This window comes from Panthera onca, chromosome A1 (assembly GCF_046562875.1).
Source record: "Panthera onca isolate mPanOnc1 chromosome A1, mPanOnc1 haplotype 2, whole genome shotgun sequence".
Taxonomy (NCBI): domain Eukaryota; kingdom Metazoa; phylum Chordata; class Mammalia; order Carnivora; family Felidae; genus Panthera; species Panthera onca.
The window spans coordinates 26,268,720-26,291,237 of NC_138339.1; the positions used below are offsets into that span (position 1 = coordinate 26,268,720).

A 22,518-nucleotide genomic window follows, 5' to 3' on the forward strand; every position below is an offset into this window, starting at 1 on the left:
TTGGAGCCAGGTTATAACCTGGCTCCATTCTTGTGACTTGCACCCTGTGGTGAGTGGGATTGTCATAGTCCCAACCTCACAACTGCTGTGAAGACTTCAAACTTAGAACCCTGCCTGGCATAGAGTGAGGCATTCAGTAGGACAATTACGATACTCTCCTGTTGCCCTGGATAAGGGGACAAAGCCCCCAGCTTGTCATTTTTGAGGCCTTTCAAGACAATTTGGCTTGGTGACAAGTAGCCCTGCCCTGCTGTAGGAAGAGATGACAGTAAGGAGGAAGAGGTCCCTCTTCTGTACATTGGCCCCCATCCAAAGGGGCCAGACAAGGGCCAGTGTGGGCCAGTGACAGCCCTCAGAGGGTCAGAGAAGTTTCATTCAAATCTGCTTTCTCCTTGGGGTGGAGGCGCCTGCTGGCCTAGCACATCAGCACTGTCACACACCTGCTTTCTTGCCCTGGCTTATCAGAACCTCTAAGAACTGAAGAACCTAGCATCCCTAAGAACTGCTCCCTGGACGTCATTACCCTGGGGCAATCATGCTAGCAGCTGTCATCTGTCAGAGCAATGACTGCCCTCCCCCCAATATAAAAGACCCTCATGGGTCCCGAAGAACATCTTTCCCACCAGTGCCTGACCTCAGTCCAAGTCTCTCCTGGGAATTCTGGGATTTTTGCAGCACCTCATAAAGGTGTTAGTGGGTGGGTGGGGAGATTGCATAGTGTAGACAAAAGGGATTCTTATTCCACTGCTACCCCAGTGGGCCAAGAGAGACCAGGCATCAGACAAGCTGGTAGAAGATGATTGCATCAAAGCCCTGAAGTTCTTAATACCTATAGGGGTACCTCCCAGGCCCAGGGACACCAGAGACCAGAATAGAGACAACACCTCTCTTCCAGAAGGGCCTCCGATAGTTCAGAATGAGGGTCAAGTAAGACAGGTCTGGGAGACTGCATTCCAGGCTGTGTCACCCCCTCCTTATCCTGTAGTGTGGTGGCCAGTGCTGGGTGCTTTTCATGGAGGGTTTGAAAAAGAACCAGCTATGCAGGAGAGATCTGTGCTCCTCCAGCAGGAGCATCCTGGGTGGTGTCAAAGGTATTTTATGCTTTTAGGAAAAAATCCAACAAAAGACTAACTAAATGAAACTTGTCACCTGGTGTCTTAACTGTATACCCCTCATGACTGTTCTCAGTATTTAATGAAGAATGAGCAAGAGTGTGTGCCCTTCTCAGTTCAGTAACAGTAGCAAGCTATTGAGAGCTCTTTGCATGCCAAGAGACCTACGCACCTTAAATGGGTTAAGCACCATAAATGGGCTAAGCACCTTAAATAGGTTCATTTTCTGAACAATGTGTCAGTGTCACTCCTATGAAATTCCTATGACACACTATCCATGTGTCACTCTTATGAAGTTCGACTATGGTCACTTTAAAAGTGTGTAAATGGAGGCACAGAAAGTTTGCCCAAGTCCTCCCAGCTACCAAGTAGCAGAGCTGGGGTTTGAAGTCAGGCTGCTGTTTCTAGACAATGACCATGCCAAACGACTTAGTCCAGTAGAGTGGTCATTTTTCATCTTCTGTAAGTAGACCTGGCTTCTTTTTTATCACCTTTCACATCCAGTCAGATTCTCATCCATCTCTTCCTGTCCATCTTCTCTGCCACCAAACAAGGCCTTTATCACCTCAGCCTCAAAGTAGTAGAGAGCAGCCTCCCAACTCCTCAACTCCCCTCTTTTCCTCCTTCTTTTCACTGCCGCCATGTTGGTCTTCCTAAGATGCTGCTTTGACAATGTCACTGTCTTGCTCAGTAACCTCTAATGAGCTCCCCTCTTCCCCATCAGATTCCACACCTGCCTCTGGTGTTCACAGCCCTACGCCCTCAGTCTGGCTTTACTGTCTTACTAGTGGCAAGTCCTTAGGTTCAAATTGTGCTGAATTTGACTTCCTCAAACTGATTTCCTTGTCACACACAAAACATTCTTCACACTTTCCTGACTGCAACTTTTTATCCCTTTTGTTCCTCCTGCCGGGAAAACCCTTGGCTTTCTAGTCGGGTCTGTTTTTCACCACAGGTTCACACCTGCTGCTCTGCAGACCTCCCTGGCCACCCTGGCTTCAGGTGAGCTCTCCCTCATTCTGGGGCATTTATTGTCTCAGTGATTATGATTGGAGCCTCTGCAGATGCATTCTGTTTGGACAGCTAGTGTTTGCAGAAAGAAAAAAAAGGAATTTTAATGCCTTTGATGGGGCAAATACTCTCTAATTTGCTGGGAGCCCTCCACTCCCAATGTTTTTACATCCAGCGTTCTTCACTAATTTACATCAGGTTTTAGGGCTTGCACTCTGTTTTGAACAAGCTTGTAGCTTTGTCCCATCTCTTCAGTTGCCACCTTATTTATCCTTTTAACATTATAACCTCCACACTGCTGGTCTTCAAAGAATTCCCTGAAACTTTTCTTTCCTTTTATCTTCTTTGTCAAGTACTAAGTATTCCAAAATAAAACATTTCCTGCACCAGGGGAATTATTACCCAAAGAAACTCTGTGTAGTTTTTGTAAGGTTAATACTCCATGATGTTTCTGCTTTGTGAAATTTTGTTAAAACTTAGATTTTCTCAAATGGCCTGCTTAAATCTCTGTGTTTTTGTAAACTAGCTGTGGGGGTCTCAGAAAACCACAGGCCTTTGTTTGCCTCAGTTTGCCCCTTGGTACAATTAGGAGAATAATAAGTCATTTGAAGGGTTCAAGTGGTTCCTGATATGCAGTGGCAGGTCAACAAACGGGGTTGCTACTATTTTAGCACCTCAAGTTCTTGGGCTCCTAGTGTCAAGATTGACCCATAACTGTGGCCCTGGGATCTTTCTTGTATGTGACCTTGTGTGCGGTAGATTCTATCTACTCCTTAACTTCATTTCATAGATGAGGACCCTGAGGTGTGCACAACGTTGTGGGTGGGAGGTTCCCAGCAGAGAGAAGCAATGATGGCTCACACTGGTGGCATCAAACTTCCCAGGACCCTCCAGGGCTAAACTATCTCATGCAGTCCCTGCCACAGCCCTGTGAGGCAGGCACTGCGATCATCTCTGAGACAGAGTCTTACACCTTGCCCTGGTCACCCAGCCAGGAGATGACAAAGCCAGGGCGTGAAATACGGCAGTGGCCACAGTAACAACATGAGATTAGTGTTGTTCACACTCTAAGTATACCTAGATGACCCTCAAAGACCCTCTCACCTTTAATCCTCTGTCGCATACTGCCCTATCAGACATTGATCGTGATGATAAGAAAAAGATGCTACCTTTACAGCAGAATTTAGGACTGCTGCTCAGAGGTTTCCATGTCACATCTTTAGGATGGTTGTCTGTCCAGGAAGCGTTAGCAGTTTGTGCTTTAATAAGAAAAATAAGGACAATAATAGGGAAATGTTTATAAACACTAATTGACTGAATATATAAAGCTTTGTTTGGCTTTTTTTTTCCCGTGAGATTACAACTATGATTTTGTGTCTGAGCTGTGAGAATACCTTTTCTATCATCAAATGGTAGTGATAACAGTGGTCCCCCCACCCCCTGCTTTTATGTCTTTACTTGACAGAATTAAACATTGGTAAATGATAGTTGAAATTATGAAATCCATCAGTCTGGAGACATTAGTCTGTTGTCTGATGGGATTACATAATGTCTGCTTGTTTATTCACTGTAACCTGAGAATAGATCCTGGGCCACGCTTCCCCCTTGTTGTATCTCAGTGTCTTAGAGATATCCATCTGTTTAGTAAATCTTTGCTGGCTGATTCTATTAGAGGCCACACAAACCTGTGTCCACCCCAGATTCCTAATAGTTTATCTTTGTCTTCCTTGAGAGATCTCTCACATTCTGACTAGTTGAGTGATTAACAGGCTATTTTTAAACCAAAACTACTGGCAAAATAAACACCTCATGCCTCTGCTCTTTCCTTCAAAGGTTTTCATAACTGTTTCTTAAAACCAGCCTCCAGTGTTAAACTTTTAGTTACATTTACAGGCAGCTCCTATAGTGAAACAGAGCACTAATTATCGGTTTATTATAATAACAACAATAGTGATAGTGATAATAATGCAACAATACACTTGCAAACGATCATGCTGAAACATTTTTTTCTTACTCTATTAAGCATTTTCTATCTGCTTAAAATTTTTTTCTTGAAAAATTTGAGTATAGTTGACACACAATGTTGCATTAGTTTCAGGCCTACCGCATACTGATTCAACCTTTCTATATCTTATGCTGTGTTCACCCCAAGTAGTCCCCGTTTGTCTCCATACAACACTGCCACAGTATCATTGACTATATTCTCTGTGCTGTGCCTTTTATTCCTGTGACTCATTCCATAACTGGAAGCTGGTGTTTCCCACTCCTCTTCACCCATTTTGCCCATCCCTTTACCCCCATTTCCTGTGACAACCATCAGTTTGTTCTCTGTATTTACAGGTCAGATAACGCTTTTTGTCTGTTTATTCATTTGTTTTGTTTTTTAGATTATGAGTGAAATCATATGGTATTTGTGTTTCTTACTTAGTGTATCCTCCAGAAAAGCACATTGAAACATCTTTTTTCTTTTTTCTTTTTTGAAACATTTTTTTTCTTACTTTAAGCTTTTTCTAGCTGCTTTGACTTAAGAGAAAAAAAGAAAACCCCCAAAGCCAAAACCCTGTATATTAGTCTGGATGCTTTTTTTGCATTTTATTCTTAATGTCTACCCATCCAAGATCCTATATCTTCTCATTCAAGTAAGCCTTGGCCCAAAAGATTTCTTAGATCTTATTTAAGAATTAATTGTCATTCTCTGGTTCATCTCTGTCATATAAAGAAAATATGTGTAGAGTTGTGCTGGAGTTGTTTGTACTAGCTTGTGAAAACAATTTATTATAGTTTCAGAAACTTTGTGAGCTGGTTAACAAAGTCATTCTTCAAAGCTAAGTTATATAAGCTTACAATTAAATTCATTTCATTAAAAACAATGGTAATAAAAACTCAAAATTTCACTTTCAAATTATTTTGCTATTTTCTATGCATTTGAGAGTATTTACATCTATTCTATCTGTAAGGTATCTGTATGGAAATATAAAATAATCTGGGGCGCCTGGGTGGTGCAGTCGGTTAAGCGTCCGACTTCGGCCAGGTCACGATCTCGCGGTCCGTGAGTTCGAGCCCCGCGTCAGGCTCTGGGCTGATGGCTCGGAGCCTGGGGCCTGTTTCCGATTCTGTGTCTCCCTCTCTCTCTGCCCCTCCCCTGTTCATGCTCTGTCTCTCTCTGTCCCAAAAATAAATAAAAAACGTTGAAAAAAAAAAAATAATCATGTAACACACTGTATATATTTTCTTAGCTCCACATTCAGTGACATCAGCTTGAAATTGGTCATGTTTTTCCATTTCTTTGTATATTTTTCAATTTCCTTCATAAGCTTTCTATGGTTTTCAGCATACAGATTTTTACATCTTTGGTTAAGTTCATTCCTAGGTATTTTATGATTCTTGATGCAATTGTGAATGAGATCAGTTTCTTTATTTGTCTTTCTGTTGCTTCATTATTAGTGTATAAAAATACAACTGATTTCTGTACATTGATTTTGTATCCTGCGACTGTGCTAAATTCATGTATCAGTTCTAGGAGACTTTTGGTGGAGTCTATCGGGTTTTCCATAATAATGTCATGTCATCTGCAAAAAGTGAAAGCTTGACTTCATCTTTGCCAATTTTGATGCCTTTGGTTTTCTTTTGTTGTCTGATTGCTGATGCTAGAACTTCCAACACTATGTTAAACAACAGCAATGAGAGTGGACAGCCCTGTCGTGTCCCTGATCTCAGGGGGAAAGCTCTCAGTTTTTCCTCTTTGAGGATGATATTAGCTGTGGGCTTTTCATAAATGGCTTTTATGATGTTTAAGTATGTTCCTTCTATCCCGACTTTATCGAGGGTTTCTTTTTCTTTTAAGAAAGGATGTTGAATTTTGTCAAATGCTTTTTCTGCATTGATTGACAGGATCATATGGTTCTTATCTTTTCTTTTACTAATGTGATATATCACATTGATTGATTTGCAAATACTGAACCAGCCCTGCAGTCTAAGAATGAATCCCACTTGGTCATGGTGAATAATTCTTTTCACATGCTGTTGAATTCGATTTGCTAGTATCTTGTTGAGAATTTTTGCATCCATATTCATCAGGGATATTGGCCTGTAGTTCTCTTCTTTTGCTGGGTCTCTCTCTGGTTTAGGAATCAAAGTAATGCTGGCTTCACAGAATGAGTCTGGAAGTTTTCCTTCCCTTTCTATCTTTTGGAAAAGCTTGAGAAGGATAGGTATTATCTCTGCTTTAAGTGTCTGGTAGAATTCCCCAGGGAAGCCATCACGTCCTGGATTCTTATTTATTTGGATTTTTGATAACTGATTCAATTTCTTCACTCGTTATGGGTCTGTTAAAATTTTCTATTTCTTCCTGTTTGAGTTTTGGAAGGTGTGTGGGTGCTTAGGCAGTTGTCCATTTCTTCCAGGTTGTCCAGTTTGTTGGCATATAATTTTCATAGTATTCCCTGATAATTGCTTGTATTTCTGAGGGGTTGGTTGTAATAATTCCATTTTCATTCGTGACTTTATCTATTTGAGTCCTCTCCCTTTTTTTTTTTGAGAAGCCTGGCTAGAGGTTTATAAATTTTATTTTTTCAAAACACCAACTCTTGGTTACATTGATCTGCTCTACTTTTTTTTTTAGATTCTATATTGTTTATTTCTGCTTTGATCTTTATTATTTCTCTTCTGGTGGGTTTGGGGTGTTTTTGCTGTTCTGCTTCTATTTCCTTTAGGTGTGCTGTTAGATTCTGTATTTGGGATTTTTCTGTTTCTTGAGATAGGCCTGGATTGCAATGTATTTTCCTCTCAGGACTGCTTTTGCTGCATCCCAAAGCATTTGGATTGTTGTATTTTCATTTTCATTTGTTTCCATATATTTTTTAATGTCTTCTCTAACTGGCTAGTTGACCCACTCATTCTTTAGTAGGTTGTTCTTTAACCTCCATGCTTTTGGAGGTTTTCCAGACTTTTTCCTGTGATTGATTTCAAGTTTCATAGCGTTGTGATCTGAAAATGTGCATTCCATGAACATTGGAAAAATAAATATTGTTAAAATGTCAATACTACCCAAAGCTATCTACACATTCAATGCAATCCCAATCAAAATTGCACCAGCATTCTTCTCAAAACTAGAACAAGCAATCTTAAAATTTGTATGGAACCACAAAACACCCCAAATAGCCAAAGTAATATTGAAGAAGAAGACCAAAGTGGAAGGCATCACAACACCAGACTTTAGCCTCTACTACAAAGCTGTAATCATCAAGACAGCATGGTATTGGCACAAAAACAGACACATAGACCAATGGAATAGAATACAGACACCAGAATTGGACCCACAAATGTATGGCCAACTAATCTTTGACAAAGCAGGAAAGAACATCCAATGGAAAAAAGACAGTCTCTAACAAATGGTGCTGGTAGAACTGGACAGCAACATGCAGAAGAATGAAACTAGACCACTTTCTTACACGATTCACAAAAAATAAACTCAAAATGGATGAAGAACCTGAATGTGAGACAGGAAACCATCAAAACCCTTGAGGAGAAAGCAGGAAAAAACCTCTCTGACCTCAGCCACATCAATTTCTTAATTGACACATCTCCAAAGGCAAGGGGATTAAAAGCAAAAATGAACTATTGGGACCTCATGAAGATAAAAAGCTTCAGCACTGCAAAAGAAACAATCAACAAAACTAAAAGGCAATTGATGGAGGAGAAAAGATATTTTCTTTTTTTTTTCAATATATGAAATTTATTGTCAAATTGGTTTCCATATAACACCCAGTGCTCATCCCAAAAGGTGCCCTCCTCAATACCCATCCCCCACCCTCCCTTCCCTCCCACCCCCCATCAACCCTCAGTTTGTTCTCAGTTTTTAACAGTCTCTTATGCTTTGGCTGTCTCCCACTCTAACCTCTTTTTTTTTTTTTTGTTTTCCTTCCCCTCCCCCATGGGTTTCTGTTAAGTTTCTCAGGATCCACATAAGAGTGAAAACATATGGTATCTGTCTTTCTCTGTATGGCTTATTTCACTTAGCATCACACTCTCCAGTTCCATCCACGTTGCTACAAAGGGCCATATTTCGTTCTTTCTCATTGCCATGTAGTACTCCATTGTGTATATAAACCACAATTTCTTTATCCATTCATCAGTTGATGGACATTTAGGCTCTTTCCACAATTTGGCTATTGTTGAGAGTGCTGCTATAAACATTGGGGTACAAGTGCCCCTATGCATCAGTACTCCTGTATCCCTTGGGTAAATTCCTAGCAGTGCTATTGCTGGGTCAGAGGGTAGGTCTATTTTTAATTTTCTGAGGAACCTCCACACTGTTTTCCAGAGTGGCTGCACCAGTTTGCATTCCCACCAACAGTGCAAGAGGGTTCCCGTTTCTCCACATCCTCTCCAGCATCTATAGTCTCCTGATTTGTTCATTTTGGCCACTCTGACTGGCGTGAGGTGATATCTGAGTGTGGTTTTGATTTGTATTTCCCTGATGAGGAGCGATGTTGAGCATCTTTTCATGTGCCTGTTGGCCGTCCGGATGTCTTCTTTAGAGAAGTGTCTATTCATGTTTTCTGCCCATTTCTTCACTGGGTTGTTTTTCGGGTGTGGAGTTTGGTGAGCTCTTTATAGATTTTGGATACTAGCCCTTTGTCTGATATGTCATTTGCAAATATCTTTTCCCATTCCATTGGTTGCCTTTTAGTTTTGTTGGTTGTTTGCTGTGCAGAAGATTTTTATCTTCATAAGGTCCCAGTAATTCATTTTTGCTTTTAATTCCCTTGCCTTTGGGGATGTGTCGAGTAAGAGATTGCTACAGCTGAGGTCAGAGAGGTCTTTTCCTGCTTTCTCCTCTAGGGTTTTGATGGTTTCCTGTCTCACATTCAGGTCCTTTATTCATTTTGAGTTTATTTTTGTGAATGGTGTGAGAAAGTGGTCTAGTTTCAACCTTCTGCATGTTGCTGTCCAGTTCTCCCAGCACCATTTGTTAAAGAGACTGTCTTTTTTCCACTGGATGTTCTTTCCTGCTTTGTCAAAGATGAGTTGGCCATACGTTTGTGGGTCTAGTTCTGGGGTTTCTATTCTATTCCATTGGTCTATGTGTCTGTTTTTGTGCCAATACCATGCTGTCTTGATGATTACAGCTTTATAGTAGAGGCTAAAGTCTGGGATTGTGATGCCTCCTGCTTTGGTCTTCTTCAAAATTACTTTGGCTATTCGGGGCCTTTTGTGGTTCCATACAAATTTTAGGATTGCTTGTTCTAGCATCGAGAAGAATGCTGGTGCAATTTTGATTGGGATTGCATTGAATGTGTAGATAGCTTTGGGTAGTATTGACATTTTGACAATATTTATTCTTCCAATCCATGAGCAGGGAATGTCTTTCCATTTCTTTATATCTTCTTCAATTCCCTTCATAAGCTTTCTAGAGTTTTCAGCATACAGATCTTTTACATCTTTGGTTAGATTTATTCCTAGGTATTTTATGCTTCTTGGTGCAATTGTGAATGGGATCCGTTTCTTTATTTGTCTTTCTGTTGCTTCATTGTTAGTGTATAAGAATGCAACTGATTTCTGTACATTGATTTTGTATCCTGCGACTTTGCTGAATTCATGTATCAGTTCTAGCAGACTTTTGCTGGAGTCTATCGGATTTTCCATGTATAATATCATGTCATCTGCAAAAAGTGAAAGCTTGACTTCATCTTTGCCAATTTGGATGCCTTTGATGGGAAAAGATATTTTCAAATGACATATCGGACAAAGGGATAGTATCCAAAATCTATAAAGAACTCACCAAACTCCACACTCAAAAAACAAATAATCCAGTGAAGAAATGGGCAGAAAACACCAATAGACACTTCTCTAAAGAAGACATCTGGATGGCCAACAGGCACATGAAAAGATGCTCAACATCGCTCCTCATCAGGGAAATACAAATCAAAACCACACTCACCTATCACCTCACGCCGGTCAGAGTGGCTAAAATGAACAAATCAGGAGACTATAGATGCTGGAGAGGATGTGGAGAAACGGGAACCCTTTTGCACTGTTGGTGGGAATGCAAATTGGTGCAGCCACTCTGGAAAACAGTGTGGAGGTTCCTCAAAAAATTAAAAATAGATCTACCCTATGACCCAGCAAAAGCACTGCTAGGAATTTACCCAAGGGATACGGGAGTGCTGATGCATAGGGGCACTTGTACCTCAATGTTTATAGCAGCACTCTCAACAATAGCCAAATTGTGGAAAGAGCCTAAATGTCCATCAACTGATGAATGGGTAAAGAAGAAGTGGTTTATATATACAATGGAATACTACGTGGCAATCAGAAAGAATGAAATCTGGCCCTTTGTAGCAACGTGGATGGAACTGGAGAGTGTTATGCTAAGTAAAATGAGTCAGGCAGAGAAAGAGAGGCAGAGAACGATACCCTATATTTTCACTCATATGTTGATCCGGAGAAACTTAACAAAAGACCAAGGGGGAGGGGAAAGGGGAAAAAAAGTTACAGAGAGGGAAGGAGGCAAACCATAAGAGACTCTTAAAAACTGAGAACAAACTGAGGGTTGATGGGGGGTGGGGAAGAGGGGAAAATGGGTGATGAACATTGAGGAGGGCACCTGTTGCAATGAGCACTGGGTGTTGTATGGAAACCAATTTGACAATAAATTTCATAATAATAATAATAAAGAAATTGGTCATGTTATGAGTATTTCCACCACAGAAATCAACAAATGCTATAAATCATGGCACATTCCCTCCAGAGACCTGGCTGTTAAATGCTCACCAACATACCAACTGTTTACCATTCTCCCCTTCCTACTAAGTGAACCCAGAATGCAACCTGTCAATGATGCTTCTCTTTCACAGAAAAAGAAATTGATATTCTGAGAAGTTACATGATCTGTTCAAAGTCTCACGGTTGATAAACAGTAAGCTCAGCACTAGAGCCTAGGGTTTCAAAAGCCTCTAGCCTATGCTAGAGAATGAAGGACCTCAGACTCTAAAAAGAACATCGAATATTAGTATAAACCTCCCAGCTTAATGGCTCTGGAGAAAGTGCTGCCCTGAGGGTCTCCCAAGAGATCAAAGATTTGATTCCTGTGACAGAAATCCCTAAGAGACAAAGATGCTTTTATGGCCACAGCTAGGAGTCCCAAATTGCTTTACAAGAAGCCGTAGATATTTTAGTGAGGTTTGTATGTACATTGGAATTTGGGTGATGGGAAGGGGAGGTCCAAAAGATTGAGAGCCCTTAGGAATATGATAATTGGAAGCCTTGCTTTTGTTGAACTTCTTAGACCCCCCATCTCCTCCTAAATTTACAACTCCCACCCTCACACACCACATACCCATACATAGCACACATAGGGAAGTTGGCAACATGATGAAAAATATAGAAAATAATAGGCTTTCCAAGTAAGATCTCAGTCCATGCTTTTGTATAATACTTTAACTTGTGGCATTTTCAATATTATATTTATGATGTAAAACCAATTAAGCACACTCATAGTACAGCAGAGAAATTTTACAGGCTTCCTCAAGAGTAATGAATATAATTTTCTAAATAGAAGGGGGAATCCAGCATCAGCCTCCTATATAAACTCTCAGAGACCCACCACAATTTTTTAAATTCTCTTATAGGACAGTGCTTTTAATATTCTTAATTTTATTCCATAAAATCAATAAAATGAATGTAATAATTGAAAGTAAATTAATGGATTGCTTCATCTTTTCAGGTTGTTATTTGCATGGCCCAGCTACTGCCCTTAAAGGACTAGTGTTTTCTTTTTCTACCCTCACTGGCCAAGCATGTTCAATTCCTCTGTAGGCATCGTATCTATGCTTCTGTGATGGTATTTCTGACTCAATATTTGACTTTCAATTTCACACCCAATTTCCCACCACTCAAATTTTATCTTATTTTCTATCTTAGAAACTTAGGTACATTGTAAATATTTCCCTTGACAACCACAATATGTAGTGTTAATAATAGAGTATTTGTCTAGAGACAATGTTATGCTAAATAAAAACGGGCTGGGAATAGTCTCCTTGTCAAGCCATAGACTTAGGTATTCAAATTGCAATGACCCCCTGAAATTTTCAAGTCTGAGTGATGCTTTCTGATATATAAATGAAGGACTGTGAATAAGCAAGAAATGGACACTGAGTGCATCTACTGGCCCTCTAGAGGGTTGGGGATCATTTAGATGTTCACATGATTCTCCTCTTCACTATTATTACATTCAGACAGGATACTGAGAAGTGTAGGAAGCTTATGCTGTTTAGTTTAACATAGAACTTTCAATGGCAAAGAGAGATCTGGGTAACCTTGATAGATTTTTATATCGCTGTGTTTGTATATCATGTAGAAGATACAGAGTCCAGCCATGTCCTATCTCAATTAAAGCCACTCTCTCATTACTTCACTACATTTGGTGAAGAAGATTCCTGATGTGATCTGGGCTTCTCACCCTTTGCTTGAGAAGCCCATGATAACTCAGCTTTACTGTTAAGTCCCCAAGAGCTTCATTCCTTTCAAACATGTACAAGAGACATTCCTGCAGCCTACTTAGGAAACTATTTCTTGAGGTACAGTCATCACATTTCTGAAAAATTATGGTGGCAGCTGATCCAAAATCTTGGCCTTGAACTCCAGCCAATGTTTTCTTGAATCCAAAGTGTCCTGCCAAAACAAAGTAATTGCACAGCTGACAGAACCTCTCTTGTTACCTCTTAGGAATGACCATAATTTACAGCCTGCAATGCCAATGGGGGTCTCCTAGTGAACATGCCACTCTGGGTGCATTTCAGTGAGTCACCTCAAAGCTAATGATCTTCTCATATTTATCTTCTCAGGAAAACACAAAATTCCTCATTTCTTTGAGGAGAATGACATCACTGATAAGGAGCTCTGTTTTTACTGTAACTGTATACTTCTTTTTTCCTTCTAGATGTCTACTGGTTTCCCTACCCAACAGTTTGGTATCATTTCCTGGGACCTCCAATACTTGAGGTGCTGGTTCCAGGCTTGAAGTGGCCATGACCAAAGCTGTCACTACAGAGACTTCTTAAAGGAAAGACATCCCATTTGGCTTTAAAAACAGGCAGGCAGGTGAGGTGGTTCCCAGTGGGGAGGTGGTTAAGGGGTGGGCAGAAGAGATGAAGAAGATTAAGAGGTACAAACTTCAAGTTATAAAATAAATAAGTCACAGAGATGAAAAGTACAGCATAGGGAATAAAGTCGATACTATTGTAATATAATTGTATGGCAACAGATGGTGAATATGGTTATCATGGTGAGTACTGAGTAATGTATAGAACTGTGGAATCAGTAGTTTCAGTACACCTGAAACTAATGTAACATTGTATGTCAATTATACTTCAAAAATGGACTAAAAAAAAAACTAAGCTCCTACAAAATTCAACTTGGGTATGTGACTTGAAGGTTGTTAAAGCAGGAGGAAGCCAGAAAGAGAAGAAAAAAGAAAGTGAGAAAGGCAATGAAGCAGAGAAAGACCATGAGACTGGTCTGTAGGACAGGAAAAAGCCATCCTCTTAGCATGGGATTCCCAATGCAGCACAATAAATAAATAAATAAATAAATATATAAATAAATAAATCACCCAGGCTGTTAATGTTCTAAGTACAATTGAGATCACAATTCAGAAAAGACCCCCTTCTGTGCTGAAAGATTGATTATGTGATGTTGTATAAAGGGTTGCAATCATTCATTGTTAATTCAATAAATGTTTTAAGTACTTGTTGCTAGATGTTGGGGACATAATGATTTTTTTAAAAAAGAATGAGATGGCAGAATAGCATGGAAGTTTCTTTTGCATCTCACATCCATGAAATACAGCCAGATCAACACTAAACCATCTGCACACCTAGAAAACTGATTTGATGATTAACACAACAATCTGCACAACATGAACCACAGAATTCAGCAGGTACATGATGTGGAGAGGTGAACTGGGGGAGAGAGAAGCTGCGGAGGGCAGGGAGCTGTTTTTGCTTGTGGAGAGAGGACAGAGATGGGGTGGGGGGGGAGAGTATGGGAAAAGCACCCCCCCCAAAGCAGCTGGAGAGAAAGTGGAAAAGTGGAAACAGCTACAAGGACTGAACTAAAAAGGGAGAAAGGAGAAAGGAGAGTGTTTAAATTCCATTAAGAATGTATAAAAGGGGGAGCGCAGAGTCTGAAACTCCACACCTCAATACCTGGCGGTGCTCTTGTGGGAAGGGCGAATCCCCAGAAGCAGAGTGGGGTCTGGAAGGTTCTCCGTCCACATGGGGAAAAGCAGTTCCACTGCCGGAAGGGCATTTGGTAGAGTCTGTGCAGCCACCTAGTCCCAGCAGGTCCCAGAGAACAACCACATTCACTGGTGCTGGAACAAGGTCATTAAGGGTGAAGCCTAGTGCCAGATGTATGTTGTGGTTTTCCATAACCCCTGAAACACTGCTGCTACATGATTGCGTGAACTTTTTCTGGGGCAGGGTGGTGCCCAGCCGTAGTCTCTGGGTGTTGATAGCAGCATGGTCCTGTGAACATTTGTGGGTGCAGCCAGCACCTGGCCATTGCTTGGTGAGACCCTCCCCCAGCAGATCTGAGTGGGTCAAAGCTGCAGTCCCTCAGAAATGAGGGATTGGGAAATACAGTCACATCCGAGAAAAAATTCAGGAGGGAGGTGCTGCTTGGCAACCTGATGGCTTGGTCACAGATAGTATAAAAGCGGGGAGTGGACAGAAGCCAGAGACAAAGGATGGGTGTGTGATTGCTGGTCAGGGAGAGCACAGAGTTCTGATACTAGAGACTGGGTAGCTGGGTGACACCATTTTCACTCCTCCAGCGCATGTGCACACACACCTACAAGCGCCACAAACAATCCACCCCTTTAAGCTAAGCAGCGCCATCTAGTGGAGAGTGGAGCTGTTACACTAAGTCCCGCCCGACCGGGCCAACCTTGCTCTTCAGGAACACCACAAATCTCTCCACCTGCTTAGTTTATGGACTATAAAGTTCTTCACAGTTTGACTCCTAGGGGAAACTAATGTAATTTCAATTGTATTTCAGTCTGTTCTCTGGGTCCATCTATTCAATTTTCTTTCTTTCTTTTTTATTTTTTCTTTTTTGTTCCTTTTCTTTTTCTTGAATACAGAAAGAGAAAAAATATTTTTATTTTCAATTTTTATTAAAAACAATTTTCTTTATTTTTTCTACTATATTTTTTACTTTTTTTGTAAATTTTTCAAATTCTCTTTTACTTCCATCATTTCATTTTATTCTATTTCATTGTATTCATTTTCTCAAATTTTCAACCTTTTTCCTTTTTTTTTCTTCCCCCCCTTTTTTTCTCTAATCTATCAAGCTCTTTTCAATAGCTAGACAAAAACACTCCTAGAATATAACATCATTTATTTGATTTGTGTGTATGTGTGTTTTTAATTTTTTAATTTTAATTTTTTTTACCTTATCAATTCCTTTTCTTCCTTCAAAATGATGAAATGAAGGAATTCACCCCAAAAGAAAGACCAGGAAGAAACGACAGCCAGGGGCTTAATCAACACAGATACAAGCAAGATATCTGAACCAGAATTTAGAATCACAATAATAAGAATACTAGCTGGGGTTGAAAATAGTTTAGAATCCTTCTCTTCAGGGATAAAAGAAGTAAAAGCGTCAGGATGAAATAAAAAATGTTATAACTGAGCTGCAATCTTGAATGGATGCCACGGCAGCAAGGATAGATGAAGCAGAGCAGTAAATCTGCAATATACAGTACAAACTTATGGAGAATAATGAAGCAGAAAAAAAAGAATGAGACTAAGGCAAAAGAGCACGATTTAAGAATTAGAGAAATCAGTGGCTCCTTAAAAAGGAACACCATCAGAATCATAAGGGTCTCAGAAGATGAAGAGAGATAAATGGGGTAGAAGGGTTTTGTGAATAAATCATAGTGGAAAACTTTCCTAACCTGGGGAAAGACACAGACGTCAAAATCCAGGAAGCACAGAGGATTCCCAATAGATTCAACAAAAACCAACCATCAACAAGGCATAGCCATAGTCAAATTCACAAAATACTCAGGAAAAGAAAGAATCATGAAAGCAACAAGGGAAAAAAAGTCTTTAACCTATAAGGGAGGACAGATCAGGTTTGCAGCAGACTTATCCACAGAAACTTGGCAGGCCAGAAGGGAGTGGTAGGATATATTCAATGTGCTGAATTGGAAAAATGTGCAGCCAGGAATACTTTACCCAGCAAGGCTGTCATTCAAAATAGAAGGAGAGATGAAAAGTTTCCCAGACAAACAAAAATTAAAGGAGTTCATGACCACTAAACCAGCCCTGCAAGAAATTTTAAGGGGGACTCTCTGAGGGGAGAAAAGACAAAAAAAAAAAAAAAAAAAAAAAAAAAGACCAAAAGCAACAAAGACTAGAAAGGACCAGAAAACACTACCAGAACCTCCAACTCTACAAGAAACATAATGGTAATAAACTCATATCTTTCAGTACTCCCTCTAAACATCAATGAACTAAATGCTCCAATCAAAAAACATAGGGTAACAGAATGGATAAGAAAACAATATCCATCAATATGCTGTTCACAAGAGACCAACTTAGATCTAAAGACACCTTCAGATTGAAAGTAAGGGGATGGAGAATCATCTATCACGCTAATGGTTGACAAAAGAAAGATGGAGTAGCCCATACTTATATCAGACAATCTAGACTTTAAAATAAAGACTGTAACAAGAGATGAAGAAGGGCATTATATCATAATTAAGGGGTATATCCACCAAGAAGACCTAACAATTGTAAACATTTATGCTCCAAATGTGAAGCACCCAAATATATAAATCAATTAATCAGAAACATAAAGAAACTCATTGATTCTAATACCATAATAGTGGGGGACTTCAACACCCACTTACAGCAATGGACAGATCATATAATCAGAAAATCAACAAGGAAACAATGGCTTTGAATGACACACTGGACCAGATGGACTTCACAGATATATTCAGAACATTTCATCCTAAAGCAGCAGAATATACATTCTTCTCCAGTGCACATGGAACATTCTCCAGAATAGATCACATATTGGGACACAAACCAGCCTTCAACAAGTACAAGATCGAGATCATACCGTGCATATTTTCAGACCACAATGTCATGAAACTCGAAATCAACCACATGAAAAAATTTGGAAAGAGAACAAATACTTAAAGACTCAAGAACATCCTACTACAGAATTAATGGGCTAACCAAGAGGTTAAAGAGGAAATTAAAAAGTACATGGAAGCCAATGAAAATGATAACACCACAGCCCAAAGCCTCTGGGACACAGCAAAGGCAGTCATAAGAGGGAAGTATATAGCAATCCAGGCCTTCCTAAAGAAGGAAGAAAGGTCTCAGATACACAACCTAACCTTACACCTTAAAGAGCTGGAAAAAGAACAGCAAATAAAACCCAAAACCAGCAGAAGGTAGAAAATAATAAAGATTAGAGCAGAAATCAATGCTTTCGAAATAAAAAAAACCAGATCAATGAAATGAGAAGCTGGTTCTTTGAAAGAATTAACAAAATTGATAAACCACTAGCCAGTTTGATCAAAAAAGAAAAAGGAAAGGACCCAAATAAATAAAATCAAGAATGAAAGAGGAGAGATCACAACCAACACAGAAGAAATAAACACAATAATAAGAGTATATTAGGAGCAATTATACACCAATAAAAAGGGGAATCTGGAAGAAATGGACAAATTCCTAGAAACGTATAAACTACCAAAACTGAAACGGAAGAAATAGAAAATTTGAACAGACCTATAATGAGTAAAGAAATCAAATTAGTAATCAAACATCTCCCCAAAAACAAGAGTCCAGGGCCAGATGGCTTTCCAGTGGAATACTACCAAACATTTAAGGAAGAGTTAACACCTCTTCTCTTGAAGCTGTTCCAAAAAATAGAAACGGAAGGAAAACTTCCAAACTCTTTCCATGAAGTCAGCATTACCTTGATTCTAAAACCAGACAAAGACCCCACTAAAAAGGAGAATTATAGACCATTGTCCCTGATGAACATGGATGAAAAAATCTCAATAAGGTATTAGCCAACCAGATCCAACAATACATTAAAAAAATTATTCACCACGACCAAGTGGGATTTATACCTGGGATGCAAGTCTGGTTCAATATCCACAAAACAATCAGTGTGATACATCACATCAATAAAAGAAAGGACAAGAACCACATGATCCTCTCAATAGATGCAGAGAAAGCATTTGACAAAATATAGCATCCTTTCTTGATAAAAAACCCTCAAGAAAGTAGGGATATAAGGATCATACCTTGAGATCATAAAAACCATATATGAAAGACCCAATGCTAATATCAGCCTCAATGGGGAAAAACTGAGAGCTTTCCCCCTAAGGTCAGGAACAAGACAGGGATGTCCACTCTCACCATTGTTATTAAACAAAATATTGGAAGTCTTAGCCTCAGCCATCAGACAACACAGAGATAAAAGGCATCCAAATCAGCAAGGAGGAGGTCAAACTTTCATTCTTCACACATGACATGATACTCCATATGGAAAACCCAAAAAGTTCCACAAAAAAACTTCTAGAACTGATCCATGAATTCAGCAAAGTGGCAGGATATAAAATCAATGCACAGAAATCAGTTGTGTTCCTATACACCAACAATGAAGCAACTGAAAGAGAAATCAAGGAATCGATTCCATTTACAGTTGCATCAAAAACCTAAGATACCTAGGAATAAATCTAACCAAAGAGGTGAAAAATGTATACACTGAAAACTATAGAAATCTTGTGAAAGAAATTGAAGAAGACACACACAAAAAAATGGAAAAAGATTCCATGCTCCTGGATAGGAAGAACAAATATTGTTAAAATGTCAATACTACCCAAAGCAATCTACATATTCAATGCAATCCCTATCAAAATAACACCAGCATTCTTCACAGAGCTAGAACAAACAATCCTAAAATTTGTATGGAACCAGAAAAGATCCTGAATAGCCAAAGCGATCTTGAAGAAGAAAACCAAAACAGGGGACATCACAATCCCAGACTTCAAGCTGTATTACAAAGCTGTAATTATCAAGACAGTATGGTACTGGCACAAGAACAGACACTCAGATCAATGGAAAAGAATAGAGAACCCAGAAGTGGACCCACAAACGTATGGCCAACTAATCTCTGGCAAAGCAGGAAAGAATGTCCAATGAAATAAAGACAGTCTCTTCAGCAAGTGGTGCTGGGAAAACTGGACGGCGACATGCAGAAGAACGAAACTGGACCACTTTCTTACACCATACAAAAATAAACTCAAAATGGATGAAATGTATGGATAAATGTAAGACAGGAAGCCATCAAAATCCTCAAGTAGAAAGCAGGCAGAAACCTCTTTGGCCTCGGCTGCAGCAACTTCTTACTCAACACATCTCTGGAAGCAAGGGAAACAAAAGCAAAAATGAACTACTGGGACCTCATCAAAATAAAAATCTTCCGCACAGTGAAGGAAACAATCAGCAAAAATAAAAGGCAACTGACAGAATGGGAGAAGATATTTGCAAATGACACATCAGATAAAGGGTTAGTATCCAAAATCTATAAAGCACTTCTCAAACTCAATGCCCAAAAACCAAATAATCCAGTGAAGAAATGGGCAAAAGACATGAATAGACACTTCTCCAAAGAAGACATCCAGATGGCCAACTGACACATGAAAAAATGTTCAACATTACTCAGAATCAGGGAAATACAAATCAAAACCACAATGAGATACCACCTCACACCTGTCAGAATGGCTAACATTAACAACTCAGGCAACAACAGATGTTGGTGAGGATGTGGAGAAAGAGGATCCCTTTTGCACTGCTTGTGGGAATGCAAGCTTGTGCAGCCACTCTGGAAAACAGTATGGGGATTCCTCAAAAAATTAAAAATAGAACTACACTACGACCCAGCAATTGCACTACTAGGTATTTATCCAAGGGATATAGGTATGCTGTTTTGAAGGGACATATGCACCCCAATGTTTATAGCAGCACTATCTACAACAGCCAAAGTATGGAAAGAGCCCAAACGTCCACTGACAGATGAATGGATAGATGTGGCATTTTTATACAATGGAGTATTACTCAGCAATCAAAAAGAATGAAATCTTGCCATTTGCAGCTACGTGGATGGAACTAGAGGGTATTATGCTAAGCAAAATTGGTCAGTCAGAGAAAGACAAATATCATATGACTTCACTCATATGAGGACTTTAAGATACAAAACAGATGAACATAAGGGAAGGGAAGCAAAAATAATAAAAAATAGAGAGGGGGACAAAAACATAAGAGACTCAGATATGGAGAACAAACAGAGGGTTGCTGGAGGGGTTGTGGGAGGGAGGATGGGCTAAATGTGTAAGGGACATTAAGGAATCTACTCCTGAAATCATTGTTGCACTATATGCTAACTAACTTGGATGTAAATTAAAAAAATGTGTTAAATAAAAATTAAAAAAACCCCAAAACCTAGTTTCCAATGCAAAAAAAAAAGAAAGAAACAAAGGAATAAACAAAGAAAGAAAGAAAGAAAAATAAAGAAAGAAAACCTAACTAAACAAACAAACAAAAAACCGGCAAGCTCCCTTCTTCTAAAAGGAATAACTGTTGAATTTTTCTGAAAAAACATTCTAGGCTTCACTGTTCATTTTAAGCCAAGGTAGGTTCTAGGCTCAGGATCCTCTGGGCTATAGATTCTAGAATCCAGGAACCTTGCAATGGGGCAGGCGGGAAGATGGATCCCTCAACTTTGTAAATCTTGGTGAGAAGATTAGAAGCCGAAGGCCTTGGATGACTAAATGCTGCCCATGCTAGAAGACTCTGAGTGTCTCCAGGGTTTGTTACTATACTTAAGAGTCTTCAGTGTCTTCTGCTTTCTGATAAAAATATACCCAGAAGAAGCACTGAAGAAAGATCACTATGTTCATCTTTAGGACCAGCCAGTGGGAAGAAAGATTTGGGGGCTGGTTCTGACAAGGAGGCTAGAAATCCACCAAAGGTCATCCAAGCGAGATACCTAGTCATGGAAAAATTTCTCTAGAACATTCATTCTCTGTTCCTGCATGACTGTTAAAGCCCAAGTCCTGGTTTCTGCAAACTCCCCATCACCCCTTCATGCAAAGGGCAGTGGCGCTTTGGCTTATGCTCTTACTGCTCTGGAGTTTATTCAGTTCCTTCTGCATTTTGGGACCCTGGAGCTTTCCCTTATTTTTTTTTGTGAGCTCAGTTATACATTTACAAGAATGTTTGATACTTTCTCTCTCTCTCTTTCTCTCTCTCTCTCTCTCTCTCTCTCTCCCTCTCTCCAGTATTTCTATCTGCTCAACAGTGTGCAGTGTCCAGGCAATCATATCCCCCATACTGCCAGAAATAAAGTCTTTGCAATCTGATTAAAGGGAATGAAAAGAGATTAAGAAAGAAACAGTGGGTGCCTTTTCTTACTCTTAGTTGGAAGGGTCAAGCACTGGCAAAGTCCTAAATCTGGTTCTTTAGGTGAGATGAGTTTCTGTACAGAATGGTCTGTATTATTCCTGGGAAGAGCTCTGTAACAGGGGCATTGGTTACATTTTGCTGCAGGTTTCCTGGGTGTGGCTCCTGGACCACCTAACTGAGTCCCTAAACCTCTGTTAGTCATACTTACTACCTGGGGGATGGAGGCTCCTATTTATGCCTATGGACTGGACTACTGGTCTCTGCTTCTTAAGTTCTGACCCACTGGCTGGTCTTGTTTTTAGTTATTTCTGATCCTGTGGTTTCTCACAGGAATGAGATAAGCCTGAATGTTTTGAATTAATGTCTTGCTCCAACCTAAAGAACTATGTATGCATATCTGCTGGCTTACTTGATCCCCAGGTTTCCCCCCAAGCCCAATCCACTCTTGTGTTTTAGCTCTCAGGATATAAGTACTTTCTTTTAGTCTTCCCCGAACGGATAGGGGCAAATCATATGAAGACTCTTCCTTGACAGTTCAGGCAGTATTGGTTCTAAGAAGAGACTGGGTGGGTCTGTGGTATCAAAAGATACGGATCTATCAAGACATTCAGAATTGAGGAGCCTCAAAGTTGGCAGAAGGGAGGTCTTGCATACATCTCTTCAATCCCTTTTGTATTCTGAGGTTATTATCTCGACTCTATCCTCATTACACTCAATACTTCCCAAGTCACCGGGAAGGACAGGCAAGTCCAGACCCCTTAAAACTTCATTCTTTCTCCCAAACATCTCCTTGTTTTCTGTGAAGAAGTCTCTCACCAGGTTTCTTCTCTAGTTTATTGCCAATGAGATAATTGGAAGTTCTTTTTTTTTTATTGTGATAAAAAGCACATAAC

General features: G+C 39.8%; 1 protein-coding gene across 1 annotated transcript in view; it reads left to right on the top strand.

Annotated features, from left to right (window-relative positions):
- The window catches only part of NPR3 (natriuretic peptide receptor 3), a 94,535-nt gene extending 80,415 nt beyond the window's left edge, over positions 1-14,120 (top strand). Inside the window, exon 8 of the mRNA XM_060634435.3 lies at positions 13,066-14,120. Within this exon, the coding sequence (XP_060490418.1) occupies positions 13,066-13,126 (61 nt within the window). The 3' untranslated portion in view covers positions 13,127-14,120. The remainder of the gene's footprint in view (positions 1-13,065) is intronic.
- The last annotated feature ends 8,398 nt before the right edge of the window (positions 14,121-22,518 follow it).